Source organism: Diplotaxodon limnothrissa, linkage group LG1, assembly GCF_057381915.1.
Source record: "Diplotaxodon limnothrissa isolate DT_005_m linkage group LG1, D_limnothrissa_male_GT1.1, whole genome shotgun sequence".
In the NCBI taxonomy this organism is placed as follows: Eukaryota; Metazoa; Chordata; class Actinopteri; order Cichliformes; family Cichlidae; genus Diplotaxodon; species Diplotaxodon limnothrissa.
Window position 1 is genome coordinate 38,559,300 of NC_140596.1, and position 16,454 is coordinate 38,575,753.

At 41.6% G+C, this 16,454-nt stretch overlaps 1 protein-coding gene across 1 annotated transcript; it reads left to right on the forward strand.

The window, feature by feature from the left end:
* The first annotated feature begins 8,977 nt into the window (after positions 1 to 8,977).
* ctsd (cathepsin D) lies at positions 8,978 to 15,805 on the forward strand. Its single transcript, XM_085350302.1, has 9 exons — positions 8,978 to 9,133; positions 11,449 to 11,605; positions 12,788 to 12,911; positions 13,055 to 13,173; positions 13,247 to 13,446; positions 13,828 to 13,950; positions 14,668 to 14,812; positions 14,927 to 15,025; positions 15,293 to 15,805. The coding sequence occupies exons 1-9, from the start codon at positions 9,072 to 9,074 to the stop codon at positions 15,452 to 15,454; spliced, it is 1,191 nt and encodes a 396-aa protein (XP_085206428.1). The 5' UTR covers positions 8,978 to 9,071; the 3' UTR covers positions 15,455 to 15,805.
* The last annotated feature ends 649 nt before the right edge of the window (positions 15,806 to 16,454 follow it).

Below are 16,454 nucleotides of genomic sequence, written 5' to 3' on the forward strand. Positions count from 1 at the left end.
GCCGTTGCCGTCCGCACGGTCGGCCTCCAGACTTCTGTCATCGCCGCCGTTGCTGTCCGCACGGTCGGCCGCCTGAACGGTTTCCCTGTTGCCGCCGCTGCCGTGTGCACGGGCGGCCCCCTGAACTGCCTCCACTCCGCCACCGCTGCCTTCCGCTCGGTCGGCTTATGGATCTGCGTCGCCGACGTGGCCGGCCTCAGAAGATGAACTGTCCTGGACTTCTGAGCTGTCAGCCCCTGGGCCGGCCTCCTGAACTGTGTTTTGTCCTAGTACTCCAGCATGTGTGTTTTTGTTTTGGACAATTCCCTCGGTCCGCTGGAGCTTGTTTTGTTCGGTGTTGGTCCCTCCGTCCTGGGCCCCCGCCGCCCGCCCTGGGTTGGTCGTCTGTTTTTGTTTTGGGCTGTCTGGTGCCAGCCCTTGGAGGGGGGGTACTGTCATGGTCCTGGGTCGTTGACCCAGCGTTTTGTGTTTTGTGACTATTTCCCTCTGTTCTAGTTATTCTGTGTCCTCCCCCCTTGTGTCCGGTTCGGGTTCTAGATTTCCTGTTTTACTTTGTAGGTCTGTGTCTCGTTATGCCCATTAAGTTCCAGCTGTGTCCCCTCCTGTGTGCCATTTCCTCATTACCTGGTGTGTGTATTTATAGTTGGTGTCTGCCTGTGCTCCTCGTCGGGTCGTCTGCACTCATCCGTGTATTTCTGCGTATCTCTGCATTCATCTGCGTTCCATGGTGTCCTGTCTCTGCGTCCCTCTGCCCCGCACCCCCTTTGTACGGTCTCAGGTTTGCTATTTAGTTTCTCCCAGTTTAGGTTTCCGTTTGTAAAGTACTCATACCTCGTTGCCTGTTTTTGTCACCACCACCTTTGTAAATAAAACATCACTCGTATCATCAGTTTGCTGCATCTTGGGTCCTCCTTTTCCTCCACACCACACGGCTCCCTCCGCCAGCCGTGACACAAGGATTGCTTTTCACTGGGTTGCCATGGAAACAAGGTATGGATTTTCGTGTCTGCATCTCCATTTGCAGCTTGTGTATAAATGTATACATACTGCGTTTCTACCAGTCACTTTCCAGTGTAATCCCTCAGCATTCTGATGAATTTACCAATTTACCCAGTCAGGGTGTAAAGCTGTTTCCCACTGCCTGCCTGTTTGTGCCGCAGAGCTGAAGAGTGTTTGGATTACTCAGCACCTCTTGTAGAAATGAGAGCTGACTCTTCACAGATGAGCTGCAGGTTGAAAGTTAATAAAAAAGCATCATGTTAAATAAATAGAATTTGTCTTATTTATACACTCACTGTTTCCCAGCCGATATTCATTCAGGCTCCTCTTCATCTCTATGAAGAAAAATGTCTGGAAACTTTTTACATTTGACATAATCATTTCTGTAACCTGCTGTGTACATGTGGGTGTCTCAATCTGCAAACTTTATGAAGTCAATCATTATAGCCTAAGGCTCAGAGTTAGGATTTTTCACACTACGATATGATATCATAACACTTACAGGGAAATACCACTTAATTTATGAGATTCTCATAATCCCATTGGTTCCAGACTGTCATACTCAATAAAAGTTTGTGGAAAAAAACATCTTTATCGCAGTGAAACATCTGAGAACAAAGCCTTTTTCCATGATGTCATCAACTATTGGCAGAGACTAAACTGACTGATGTGATTTATCGCCTTTTGTATGATGAAATCTGGGGGAAGAACTACAGAAGGGCAGCAGTCTTTGCTTCTGCCAGTCTGCCATATACCATAATCCCAACTCCAGTGACTGGATTTTTAATGAAGCTGCAGAGAGATCCATCCATTCTGCACACAAGTCCATCTCTTGGATGAAGCCAGTAGTGATACACCGGGTTCAGTCAGTTGCTCTCTGACAGTAATGTTATCAGACAAAAGGTGACTCGTCTTGCTTCTTGTTACTTGTCTGCTGTGTGCAGCCACGGTGAAAAGAAAGCACACAGTCTGCCAATCCTGCGTTTCACATATCAGGAAATAACAGAAAACGATCTGATTACCAGGTAATAAAATGAAGGAAGAACAATTTCAGATGACCAAGACATATACTTTGTGCCATTATTTAACAAAAATGAATCCAAAGTGTGAAGCAGTGTGGAAACTAAGTACGCTTTGAGAACCACCAGAAGGAAAAACTAAATTTTTCTGTGTGACTTTTCGCATCTTTGTTTGGGCCGACTCGTCTTTATAACGTTGCTTCAGCTCGTTGAGGTTTGCAGATTCATGCACAGCTTTCAGCACCCCGCAGCAACAGGCTGAAGTCTGAAGCTGCTGCATGACCCAGTTTCACTCAAGCTTTAGCTCGCAGGCAGATGGCGTTGCATTTGATTACATGTAGCCAAATGTTTGGTCTATATATTCAAGTTTTGTATTTAAATATGAATATACACGGTTTAAGAAACAGTAAAAGGGATTATAATAGATCACAAACCTTAATTATTTCTTTGATAATTAATGTATGAACACTAAGTAACCAACACATACATACTGGAAATAAAGAATTTTAAATTCCAAACATTTTGCCCCATATTTCTGTCTTTGCCACCGTCACCCAAACTACCAGCCTACTTCAGATTAATAATTTTGTTATAGTAATTACAAATGTTTTCTGTGTTTGGCCAGTCAAATAACTCTTGTAGATACGAGGTAGGGTGACTGTAGGTAGCACGCGTGCATAAATCAGAAGTCTGCTGGTTCATTTTCTTGGCTCTTTATCCATCAAGTCAGAGTGTGGATGTATGTGATTGTTAGATAGAAAGCACTTAAACACAGAACAAGAGCTCATGTGTCAGGAATAGCCAGAGCCTTGACTTTAACTCCATGCACTCTGTGTTTAAGACTTACGTTTTGTGTCTGCTGTGGACAAAACTATGTAAATATGTAACCAAATTACTTGTATAGGGCAAAGGTCAGTGTTGATAAAACCTTCAGTTTATGCAGTGCTTCGGGAGTCGTTTATGTTCTGTGTACAGTGTTGGGAAGGTTACTTTTAAAATGTATTCCACTACAGATTACAGATTACATGCCCCAAAATGTATTTTGTAACTTATTCCGTTACGTTACTGAATGACAGTAACGTATTCTGAATACTTTGGATTACTTAATATATTATCATGCTTTTTACAACTACATGAATGTACTATTGCTGTGTGATTTATTACTATTACTGAAGGTTACTCGTCATACCAACTAGATGTTTAAATCTTAATATAAATGAGTAACAGTAGGTGGACATTAGGTAAAGCTGCACTTTCTGCAGCGATCTCGTATAGAAAACGATTCGTCGCGAATATAAAATAGGTCCGCGGCTCCGAACCGTAGTAAAGGGACCTCTGGCTAATACGTCGGGTTCGTGTCGGGCTCGTAGCTGAAAACTAGCTTTACTTTGTTGTCTGGGTCAACTTTGCTAGCGAGAGACAGAGAGAGGCGTTGAAAGGCTGCTCCAACTGAACTTCTTGTTTCAGAGGAAAACACGAACAGTGTACAGTCGAGTCTTAATAGCTTACTTACAGCTGGGCTCGTCAGGCTCTCTTTTTGGCTGCAGTGGTTATTATTATATTTACATGCTTCCAGCTCCCGTTTCTGCTCGGTGACAGCTCGTACTTTTCCTTTTTCTCCCTCCCTCGCTCACAGACACTTCACGGGTATGACAGTCCATTCTCCCTGCAGCACGGACTACACTGCCCATCAGGCTACATGCTTTAGGGCGATGCCTGTAACACTCTGCATGTTACCTTCATATTAAATAATTTTTGTGAATAATTTTTTTAAATATTTCTTCACATCATTATGCTGCTGCAAGTAGAGGTGACATGGGCCACGAGACTGAGACACAGACATCAGAGCCTCTTAATGCGTGTTTGTTTGGGTTTCCACCGGCGTGGAATTACCAAAAACAGAGAGCATAGCCGAACATATGAAACAGGAAAAGACCGCCGTGTAATCCATTTATTTCAACAAAGTAACTGTATTCTGAATACCACCTTTTTAAACGGTAACTGTAACAGAATACAGTTACTTATATTTTGTATTTTAAATATGTAACAGCGGTACATGTACTCTGTTAGTCCCCAACACTGTCTGTGTTTAACATTAACATAACTTGACGAGTCGGGTCCAGGGATGGCTGCATGTTCTGCCAGTCTGGTTTCATATTTAGATTCGAGCTGTTTGAGAGTTCTGCCCTCCACAGTCAGGAGATAACGGCTTCCAGGATGAATTATGCAAGATTGAATTTAACATATTGTGACCACCAATCTACTGGGGCTGCTCAGAGCTGTATGAAACGGGTCTATAGAGAGGTAAGGCACATTATTGTACAGAGTTGGATATGAAAATAAACTAAATAAATAAATAAAAGAACAATGTGCTGGTAGATTGAGATGTTAATGGGAGGTTGTGTTTAAATGCAGAGACCTTAAAGTTGTTAGGTGGCACAATCAGTCTCACACAACTGTTATTAGGTTTTCGGGGAGGTCTGGGTACAATAACAATAAAGGAACCCACCATTTAAGAAGTGCTTTGCTGTCTTTACTCTGGTTATTCTTGTCTGATTCTGTTGTCTAATATTAAAATTTGTTTGATGATCTGAAAGTGAAAAATTTGCCAAAAAAGGAAAGAGAAATCAGGAAGGGTGCAAACACTTTTTTGCAGCCCTGCAAAAATGCAGTCAGGATGTTTGACTTTGATAAACAATACCCCTGTGCTTAGTTAACCTACCGCCCATGTATATACTGCATGCTACACAGAGCAGGAACAGGTTTAAAAGATGAAACACTTTCCCATCATCACTCTTACATCTCTATGTGTAAATAACATATTGTTATAATTACACAAAATGTGTTCTAGACCCCGAACCGTTCCTTTTCCTGACTCCAAGCCTGTAGTTACAGTGGTGCAAAAAAGTATTTAGTCAGCCACCGATTGTGCAAGTTCCCCCACTTAAAATGATGACAGAGGTCAGTAATTTGCACCAGAGGTACACTTCAACTGTGAGAGACAGAATGTGAAAAAAAAATCCATGAATTCACATGGTAGGATTTGTAAAGAATTTATTCGTAAATTAGGGTGGAAAATAAGTATTTGGTCACCTCAAACAAGGAAAATCTCTGGCTCTCACAGACCTGTAACGTCTTCTGTAAGAAGCTTTTCTGTCCCCCACTCGTTACCTGTATGAATGGCACCTGTTTGAACTCATCATCTGTATAAAAGACACCTGTCCACAGCCTCAAACAGTCAGACTCCAAACTCCGCCATGGCCAAGACCAAAGAGCTTTCGAAGGACACCAGGAAAAGTATTGTAGACCTGCACCAGACTGGGAAGAGTGAATCTACAATAGGCAAGCAGCTTGGTGTGAAAAAATCAACTGTGGGAGCAATCATCAGAAAATGGAAGACATACAAGACCACTGATAATCTCCCTCGATCTGGGGCTCCACGCAAGATCTCATCCCGTGGGGTCAAAATGATGATGAGAACGGTGAGCAAAGATCCCAGAACCACACGGGGGGACCTGGTGAATGACCTGCAGAGAGCTGGGACCAAAGTAACAAAGGTCACCATCAGTAACACACTACAACGGCAGGGAATCAAATCCCGCAGTGCCAGACGTGTTCCGCTGCTGAAGCCAGTGCATGTCCAGGCCCGTCTGAAGTTTGCCAGAGAGCACATGGATGATACAGCAGAGGATTGGGAGAATGTCATGTGGTCAGATGAAACCAAAGTTTTTGGTATAAACTCAACTCGTCGTGTTTGGGGGAAGAAGAATACTGAGTTGCATCCCAAGAACACCATACCTACTGTGAAGCATGGGGGTGGAAACATCATGCTATGGGGCTGTTTTTCTGCCAAGGGGACAGGACGACTGATCCGTGTTAAGGACAGAATGAATGGGGCCATGTATCGTGAGATTTTGAGCCAAAACCTCCTTCCATCAGTGAGAACTTTGAAGATGAAACGAGGCTGGGTCTTCCAACATGACAATGATCCAAAACACACCGCCCGGGCAACAAAGGAGTGGCTCCGTAAGAAGCATTTGAAAGTCCTGGAGTGGCCTAGCCAGTCTCCAGACCTCAACCCCATAGAAAATCTGTGGCGGGAGTTGAAAGTCCGTGTTGCTCGGCGACAGCCCCAAAACATCACTGCTCTCGAGAAGATCTGCATGGAGGAATGGGCCAAAATACCAGCTACTGTGTGTGCAAACCTGGTAAAGACCTATAGTAAACGTTTGACCTCTGTTATTGGCAACAAAGGTTATGTTACAAAGTATTGAGTTGTATTTTTGTTATTGACCAAATACTTATTTTCCACCCTGATTTACGAATAAATTCTTTACAAATCCTACCATGTGGATTCATGGATTTTTTTTTCACATTCTGTCTCTCACAGTTGAAGTGTACCTCTGGTGCAAATTACTGACCTCTGTCATCATTTTAAGTGGGGGAACTTGCACAATCGGTGGCTGACTAAATACTTTTTTGCCCCACTGTAGCTTAAAGAATATGCACATGTGCACCTTTATTGTTCGACATATCATAAATAAGCTGATTTCAGGCTTTTCACCAGAGCTTAACTGCAGGGCTTTGGCTCAGAAAAGCTACAAGAGCATTAAGTTGTCCGTATGTTCTGAATGATAGGCTTGTCCAGTGGACGTGTGGATGCTTTACTGAGCTGTCAGCCTGCAGAGGATTCAGATATCTGTGTTTACAATCCCCCCCTCTTCATTCTCGATCCGATAACAAATACGTTTTCAAGAAGAGATTTGGCCATCTGGAAATGTTGATAGCTGTATCTAGGAAGTCACAGCATTGATATAAAAAAAATAAAGTGCAATACTCTCTGACAACACATGTCACTCTTGCCCTCCTGTAATACTATGAATCTTGTAATTGTGTGAATTAATTTTGTGGTTACATCGATGCCCTCAAAGCTCTTGGTTAAGAAACATGACGTGTTTAGCGATCATGAGTTGATTGCTGATTTTGATAGAGAAAAACTCAAAAGTGACATAAAACGAAATCACTTTGTAGTTCACGTGTTTTTGATAAACTTTGACAGGGTCATTAATTGGTTTGCCTGGTGCTCTTAATCAAAGGGGGGGGGGGGGGGGGGTGCACTTAAAGAAACTCGTCCTCATTATTAAGCAGTCAATATGCGATCATCGAACCATGAACGATTTGCGGCTGGATCTACTCAGTCAGATAAAAGCTTATTAAATTTCTGTCAGAAATTCAGCAAGTGATGCTGTTAAAAGGAGAGCTATTTGAAAAAGGCCGGTGTTGAGCAGCACATAGTAAAGCTGCTGCTGTATCTAGAAAAGAGTACCTATTGAAATATAACTGGTTTAATTCTTTTGGGGGGGGGGGGGGGGGGGGGGTATCCTATCCATCATACCCCATGAAAGCTTTTATTCGAGCCATCCCAGTTTGTATAGCCATCCAAAGACCTGACTTGATAGTTTACTTCAGTCATATTGAACCTTTCCAGTCTTTGAATTGAGAACATTTCAAAGTGATGGATGTGTTCAGGTCAAGTTTTCTGTGCAGACCAAACTGTTCCAAATCAAAATGAGGTGCTGGTTATGTTTTCAGTCTTTTCTCTGAGTAGGTTCAGACATTCTAGGTCATTTTGCTCCCCACGCCAGGGGCCACAGTTGAAGTCCTGCTTTCTTTCTTTTACATGTACGTTTTCTAATTTTTAATTCATTGTTTGAAACCAAAAGATGAGTGATTCATATGAACATTATCAAACCTTTTGATGAGGTCTGTGCAATTAAACGACTTGTTTGGGAATCAAAACAGGCTCTGATAGGTTTAGACACCAACTACTTCTTGGTTACATTTAAAAAATGACTCAGTTAGGTTTAGTCAGTTAAATCATTTGGATTGCTTGATTGATGGTGTTTAGGCTCCAGAAACCACTTACCTGGATTCATCCATTTTTTAAACTTCCAACTGAAATGCATTAGAGTTGACCTCAAAGACTTCTTCCAGCCAATCAACACAGATCAGGCTGCGTCACAGGTAGGGATGGGTATTGATAAGATTTTCACGATTCCGATTCCATTTTCGATTCTGTTTAACGATTCGATTCTTTATCGATTCTCTTATCAATTCTTTGTAAAAAAGGAGAACACTAAGTTCGATTATCTTAGAACTTTGTTTTATATCTGCTTTTTGAACAAGATAGAAATTTAGGAGTAACATGACCTTAAAAACCCAACAGTGAGATCTTAAGAGATCCACAGCCTACGGCTCTTCAATGGGGTGTCATAGGGTCCCCTGGAAAAGAAATTGTAAATGTAAAATAATAAAATAAATATTCTTCTGTAGCAATAACAAAGTATAGCATAAATTATTCTGTAGCAATTACACAAGAATATCCAGTAATGTCCCTGCCTACAATTAAACACATTCACTTACCGAAAATCGGGGGCATCTGCTGTGGCAAATGGGTTCAAGCCTTTTACCACAAACTTAGTCACTGCTCGGTGCCAGGACGTACCAACGACCGGATTTGGTGTGTGGTAATAACAGGTAAATGAACATTTACATTTTTTTAATTATTTGAATATACATGAGTGCTTGTGTATAAATACACAAACAACACACATATGCTTCCAACTGTGTAATTTAAGGGATCTAGGCAGCTGTTTTGGAAGTTCAGTTAACGCTAGAAATGTGTTTTTGAGTTTGTACGTGTTTTGTCTCTAGGGACCACTGTATATATTTAGATATAAACATATATAAATAAAACCACGTTTTTTTTTTTACATTAGTAATTCCTTTTGTGCATAATTTTATATTATTGTTAATAATTAATTAATTAAAGCAACAAAACAACCTGAAGAGTCGGTTTGGAGCCGAAAGAGCCGGTTCTCTAAAAATTAAAACTTTCTACTTCCGCTGACAAGCCGGAAAAAAACCGGATGTGACTTCATTTTTGGGCAGGTGACTACCGTCAGCTGATTAAAGTCGGCTGTTTGTGGTCAACAAGGCGAAGTGCTCAGTCATTGTTGTGGAGTGTGTTTCTGTGATTTTCCAGCCGTTACAATGAGGTCCTTATTCCTGTTTGTCATCGCAGCGTTAGCCTTGACTAACGACGCCTTGGTGCGGTAAGGGAAATATTCCGTTTGTTAGCCTCCTGTTATTTCGGCTGGACTCACTGCTAGCTCGTCTGTAATGCAACTTACCATGAATAACACTGCAATACGCGACAGTCAGGCTGTGCTTCATAGGAGCTGTTTTTGGTAGCAGGCAGCCAGCTTTATTCTTACATTTATTCAGCTTGTTTTAGCTAACAAGCCCGCATCGTCTCCCGTGTGCTCATGGTATTCTCTTTGTCTGTTGGTCTTGTGACTTGTGCCCCCCGTCGTCCAAACACACAGCTGTTTATCAGCGGAAAGCAAAGACGCTTCCAGAAAATCCAGACGTAATTAATCATTTATTATGGCTCACTTTCGTCGGGTAAAGTAAACTAGGTTGGCCGGTAGAACAACATGGCGTGTAGAAGGCTCTCAAATTGAAAACAGCTGTAACTAATACACCTGAGCTTTATCTGCACTAACATGTCAAAACGCCTACTGTGCGGACTGTGCCTGTTACAGGTGTTTTTCTTCCTGCCTGGGAGCCGTTAAAAGCGCCACAGTGAAGCTAAATGTCTTTGTGTTTACTTTGGGTCTAATAATAATAAGTGTATAAGTGCTGAACAGACATGCGCAGACAGACACGAAAACTATATTTATAACACAAACAGATCTATAGATGAATATATAGGGAGGGAGGTGCCGGTATGAAGGAATGCTGAAAGAAATATATTTACAATCCTATTCAGTAACAACTACTGCCATAAAATCATGATCCCAGACGTGAGTTGAAGAACAAAGTAAGCCCACTAGTTCAGTATTAAAACAGGTTTTGGTATTTATGAAAATCGAATTTCTCGGTCCCTCCTTTATACTTACTACCACATCTATTACTGCTACTAATATTAGTACCATTGTCGTTAATAGGAATAAATGTAGGAATAATAATAATAAGACATTATTACTGAGTGTGAATTTAGACCTAAATTAGGGCTAACATGGAAGAATTATATGTGATAGGTGAAGTCACATGTATTTAATACGTAGTATAAAGGAATATTTGGAATATTTAGATTGAGAAGAATGACTTTTATCCATTTTAAATTATACATTAAATTAAGCAGGGCTCAGATTCTGAGTAGAGTTAATCGACAGCCTGTTTTCTGACATTCTCAGATTTTCTGTTGTTGGTAATTAATTGTCAGATGAACATTAAAAACTCAGTATGGGATTTTGTTGTACGTCTTGGTTTTAAGCGTAGCAGTAAGATGGTGATTAGTGTTTCCTGAAGCCTTTGGGTCACATGTTTGTTTCCTGCATAGCTACAGTAAAATAGAGGGACTTTCAGTAGAAGGGTTTACGCCTAGTTTACATTTACAGAAGCAATGAACCCTACTAGCATTTTCATTTCAAGAGGGCAGAAGAAATATTTTTTAAAGTTGATCATGTCATGCTTGCCTTATGGGTGGTGCACATTTTTGCAGCCCTGTTGCAGAACATTTTGTAGATAAGATGTGGCCCACTTGCTACTTCCTTATCTGCGAGGCGTTAGTATTAAAATGTGTTAATATTTCACAAAGGAAACTCAGTGGACTGAAGATTTTCTCTTTTTTTCCCCGTGGTTTAAACTTGATAGAAGACGTACTTTTAAAATTGTCACTGGGCAGGTTGTTTGTGGTTGTGCAGTGTGAGCAGAGAAGGTTGAGCTTCACTGTTAAAAGTGAACACAACATCGACCTGAGGGTGGGGTCGATGTTGTGTTCGACCCCACACAACATCGACTGTACATCAGTACAGTCGTGTTGTACTGATGTAACTCTCTCTGGTAATTAACGCTAAGTAATGGATTAATAGTTGAACTAATATCGCTCACCAAAACTGAAGCACAGAGTTTCCATGAAAATGTAGAAAATACTCCAAGAGCACAAATACAGGCAACAGGTGCAGTTCAGGGGCTTGAATTTGCAGAGGTGAGGCCACAGCACACAGTTACTGGCTACAGCTTATAGTGCTGGCACTGGGGAAAGTGGCTTCACCCCTAATGTTAGTAATTAACAGAATCATAATGAGTGATTTATTCTTTTGATTTAAAAAAAGGAACTTATGTAAATCTTTTGTGAAGGCAGAAACTGGAGTTTTTCAGGAGGCCCAGGAGGTAGCTGCCTTCACGGCTAAGCTCACAGGGAGGCTAAAGCTTTGGTGTGCTTCTAAACGTGTCGCCACACTTTCTGAACCAACTGAACACGAAATGTTACATTTCTGCAGATCACAGATCTAGGCATTCAGACTTGTGTTATGTCACTGCAAATGAACAGAGCAGTCTAATTTTGTTTTCCTCTTTTCAGAATTCCCTTAAAGAAATTCCGTTCCATCAGACGTGAATTGACCGACTCGGGGAAAGGAATCAAGGAGCTTGTGGCTGACAAACACTCCCTTAAGTACAACTTTGGCTTCCCCTCGAGTAACGGACCCACTCCAGAAACCCTTAAGAACTACCTTGATGTAAGCGTCACTCTCCAAACTGGCAACCTTAAAGTCTTCACTTTCCTTAATGCACTTTTCACAAGTTTAAAACCCTCGCAGGGAGAGCCACAACAAAGGTCTTCTTGTGCTGTGGCTGCCTCAGCCTTCCTCTGTAAATCCTCCAGCAGTTTGGAAAAATAGGCTCGTCTGTCAGGCAGAGTCATTCCCAGCAAACACATTATATTTTTTAACAAGGCTGATTCACAGTGAGAGACTGAGAGACACAAGAGGAACAGGGACTATCTGACAGCTGACTCATTGATCTGGAAGCTGCAGGATCCTAATGAGCCTACAGAAGACTGGTTAGCACTGTTTTACTCAACACATCGTGGAATCAGTTCTTTTGTCTTCAAATACTCAGTCAGCTTTTATAGGTTATAAAGAGACACAAAAACCAGACTTACAATTTTGAGTAGACCAAAAACATCAAGGTTTAAACAAAAACTAAAGCTAATAATAACCGTTATAACAGGACGAATCTATAACATGACAGTTGCTCTGTATTAGTTTCAGCCTAATCTACCCAGAAAACAGGGAGGTTTAAATGGTTTTTCTTTTATATAATCAAACCAAAAGTGAAATTATTAATTGTCTTCTTGTTATCTATCATAAGAAAACTGCTGCTTGCTGTCTGCTCATGAGTTTTAGTATTCCTGCTGCTTTTCCATCATAGTTTGACATTTGTGTCCCTGCAAGGCTGAAACGTGAGAGTCTTCACAGACAAACCTAAACTGTGAACAGCCAAAATCAATCACTGGAGCAATCAAAGGAACGTGACTTCTACATTTTGCTCAGAAAAAGGAAGCGTTGTGTGACCGCAGTGACTGGGCAGAAATGTCGACACTATTTTGCAATGAAGGTTTCGATCTGAGAGATTTTGTGTCACATGAAATGGAAGTTTGCTTCATGTCCTGAATTTATGGGGTAGTCATTTCTTTTGTGTAGCAGCTGATTTACTGCTATGACTCACTTCTTATTTGACCTGCGTCCTAATAACATGTGCTGATACTGACAGACGTAAAAACAGGCTGGCTCACTTTTACATGTACGATGAGACTTTGTTGTAGACCTGGTCCTCTTTAGGTTACTATAACAGAAGATCAGCTGCATAGTTCTTCTTTCAGCTCAGCTAACTGATCGATTTCTTCCTTTTCCATCCAGGCCCAGTATTATGGCGAGATTACCCTGGGAACGCCTCCTCAGAAGTTTACCGTGGTGTTTGACACGGGTTCCTCCAACCTATGGGTGCCCTCTGTTCACTGCTCTTTCTTCGACATAGCATGCTGTAAGTTATCAGCTCCAAAACACAAGGCGTTCATGGCGTTGCCGTGCAGAATCAGATTACCTGTGATCACACAAGAAGATTTGTTTGAACAAACAAAGCACAGATTACAGAGACGGATTAAAATGTGTGTTTTTGTTTCTCAGGGCTTCACCACAAATATAATTCTGCAAAATCCAGCACATATGTGAAGAATGGAACTTCCTTTGCCATTCAGTATGGATCTGGCAGTTTGTCGGGCTACCTCAGTCAGGATACATGCACGGTAAGTTTCAGTGGTCCCACATTAGTGTATAGTCGGAGTCAGTTCCTTCTAATTATTCGTCCTGCTCTTTCAGATTGGAGACATATCAATAGAAAAACAGATCTTTGGAGAGGCCATCAAGCAACCCGGCGTCGCTTTCATCGCAGCAAAGTTCGACGGGATCCTCGGCATGGCCTACCCGCGCATCTCCGTGGATGGGGTGGTTCCGGTGTTTGACAACATCATGAACCAGAAGAAGGTGGAGAAGAACGTCTTTTCCTTCTACCTGAACAGGTGAGAGCAGCCGTTTCTAAGCTCAAGCTCAGAGTGTTGGGCTGCAGAGTGACCTGCTCAGAGTTCATGTTTTCTAACCTTATGTTGACGTGTTGCTGGTTAGTGTGAACGGGACACAGCTGTAAAAGACCAAGATGGACAAACAAGTGTTTTTAGTGAAGCAGTGAGCCTTGTGGGTAATGTCAGTGCCAGGTTTTTGGTACTTTTGCTATTTGTTTTATATTTGCTGTGTTTAACTGAGTGTTTTGTATGCTGCTGAAGGTCTGAATGGATAATCTCTTACATAACAAGAAAATCACACGACTGTTTCTCCCTTTAAGATTAAGTGTTTTCAGACAAACACTTGGGCAGGTGCTAATATCAAAGCTTGCTGTTCATCAGGAACCCTGACACAGAACCTGGTGGTGAGCTGCTCCTGGGAGGGACCGACCCCAAATACTACGACGGTGACTTCCACTATGCCAACATCAGCCGGCAGGCCTACTGGCAGGTCCACATGGATGGGTAAAGGCTCAGATATCGTACTCATACGTGCTTAATTTCTGAAGCGATGCATAAAACATTCACCTGAAAAATTTTTATCGAGTGTTTAACAAACTTATCAGACCACCTGTCGTTAAAAACAAGAAAACCGTGTTTAAAAACTACTGAAATTCATGTTTTCATATGTGGCACATTGGACTGCTTCCAGATGTCAGAAATGAATCAAGCGTAACATTCAAGTACTAAAACATAATTCTATTTTAGCATCAGTTAGCACATGTGGGGGGATTAACCATTACAACACTGTTTAATTTAGGCACTGCTAAGCAAGCATTTCTGGTCTCATGTCTGAAGATTCACTGCTTTGCTTTGTTTTGCATCATCATCATCAGAAGTTTAATCTTTGATTTTTAGTTCTTGTTTGGACAGAACGAGATATCTGGTGGCCAAGCTTGATCACCAAAAACCCACCGAAATTGAAATTAACTTTCATGTAAGCTATGACAGAGTTTAGCCCCCTGCATCCCGTATTGAATTAATGGTTATTAAAACAGTTGCATCAGTACCTGAAGTCTGAAATATGTTGGACAGCAAATGAACACAAATTGGTCAAACAGGTCAGTCTGAAGGAGTTTCAGTCAGTACGTGTTTGAATCACTTCTTCCAAAGTGATTAAAATTTAGGACATTTAGTTGAGTGTCTTCGTGTAGCGTGAATGTTTTTGTATGTGTTTGACAGGATGACAGTTGGCAGCCAGCTGAGTCTGTGCAAGAGCGGCTGTGAGGCCATCGTAGACACTGGGACCTCTCTAATCACTGGCCCCGCTGCCGAGGTCAAGGCCCTGCAGAAGGCCATCGGAGCCATCCCGCTCATCCAGGGAGAGGTGAGAGCAGTCCTCACCTTTAATCTGCTGAATAACACTGTGATATAAAATCCTTCAAACATCACTCACACAAATACAATACAAAACAAAGTGTTGTTGAAATTTGTGTTTTAGTACTTGGTGAACTGCAGTAAGATCCCATCGCTGCCTGTCATCACCTTCAACGTAGGCGGACAGAGCTACACTCTGACTGGAGAGCAGTATGTCCTCCAGGTGAGACTGTTTCCAGCAGAGGGCGGCAGAGCGTCCCCATCTGATGTGACAAAACAACACTGTGACTGTGTTTCGCGTCATTAAAGTCCAAACAAATGCAGTTTTGTTGGATTTAGCACAACCGGCAGAGGGCTGGTTTCGTGTCTGAGGAGGGATCAGTTTGTTTTCCTCGTTCCTGCTCACGAGCGCTTCAGATTCTCTGAATTATGTAAAAGATGGTCGTTTCATGTTCACCTGTTCTTGACTTTATCTTTGTCTTCCTATTAGGAGAGTCAGGCTGGGAAGACTATTTGTCTAAGTGGCTTCATGGGATTGGACATCCCTCCACCTGCTGGGCCCCTATGGATTCTGGGAGACGTTTTCATTGGCCAGTACTACACAGTCTTCGATCGTGACAACAACAGGGTGGGCTTTGCTAAATCCAAATGAGCCCATCCTGCACTTTTGAGGAGCATGTCCAAGTGCAACGCTACAAATCTAAGCTGCACACGTTTTCTGTTGCTTTGCAATCAAACGATATAGAGCAATAGATTTTATGGAATAGACTAAATGCACTGATCTGAACAATATGTAAGATTTCCAAGAGCAGGAGAAGCAGATAGGATACTTCGTGAGTTGTGTGATAAGTGTCTAAGAGCAGTCGATTATAAATTTCCTGCCCATTCAAGTGATCCTTTTTCTTTTTTAATCAGGGATTTGTTTTAAAAAGAACTTTTGAATTTGTATTTTTGGGAGGAAGATGGTATCTACTACTGATAGGTGTGTCTTTTAATCTGACTAGCTTCAATAAACAATTTTTAAAATATGATCCGTTTTGTGTTTTGAGTGAATTGATTTTGGGTGGTTCTTTTAAAGACACAGTCTCTGTAAGTTTTAGAAAAGTACACATTTCCACCTGTTGTCTAAAAGTCTGTTTTGAAAAGTGTTACGTCATCAGATCAGAGTTAGGGCGTTTGTGGATGCTAACTGTAAGCCATCGCCAGTGGTGCTTCACCATGAGTCATCATGACAATGGCTAAGTATGAAGCAAAGCCTCCAGTTTAATCCACTGAGGAATTTGGTGATATGCAGGGGGTGAGCTGTTGAAGCTCAAACTTTGAGCACTATTGTCTATTGTACATTTCAAAATTGTTTAAGAGCATTTTATTGAATCCTAGCTTGGAACACATCCAGACTAATCAAAGAGTCAAATTAAACTACATTTAGTACAGCTTTCTTTACCATTTGACACCGATCTTCACTGTCAAACGTTCACATCTTCTCAAACAACATGTCAGGAGTGTGAGGTGTTTTCCCATTAAAGGTTCATCAGTGTTTGTCCATAAGCCTTGTTTTATTAACTGAGTCCTACAGTATAGTATAGTAAATATTCCAGCGCGTGGATGAGGCTGACAGCTGTAGTTTGAGTTAACGGTTGGCAAATATGTTA

Coding starts and splice junctions, on each gene's coding strand:
- ctsd (XM_085350302.1), top strand. CDS start 9,072: ATGAGGTCCTTATTCCTGTTTGTCATCGCAGCGTTAGCCTTGACTAAC. Junction 11,606..12,787: donor CCCTTAAGAACTACCTTGAT/GTAAGCGTCACT, acceptor TTTTCCATCCAG/GCCCAGTATTATGGCGAGAT. Junction 13,951..14,667: donor TGGCAGGTCCACATGGATGG/GTAAAGGCTCAG, acceptor TGTGTTTGACAG/GATGACAGTTGGCAGCCAGC.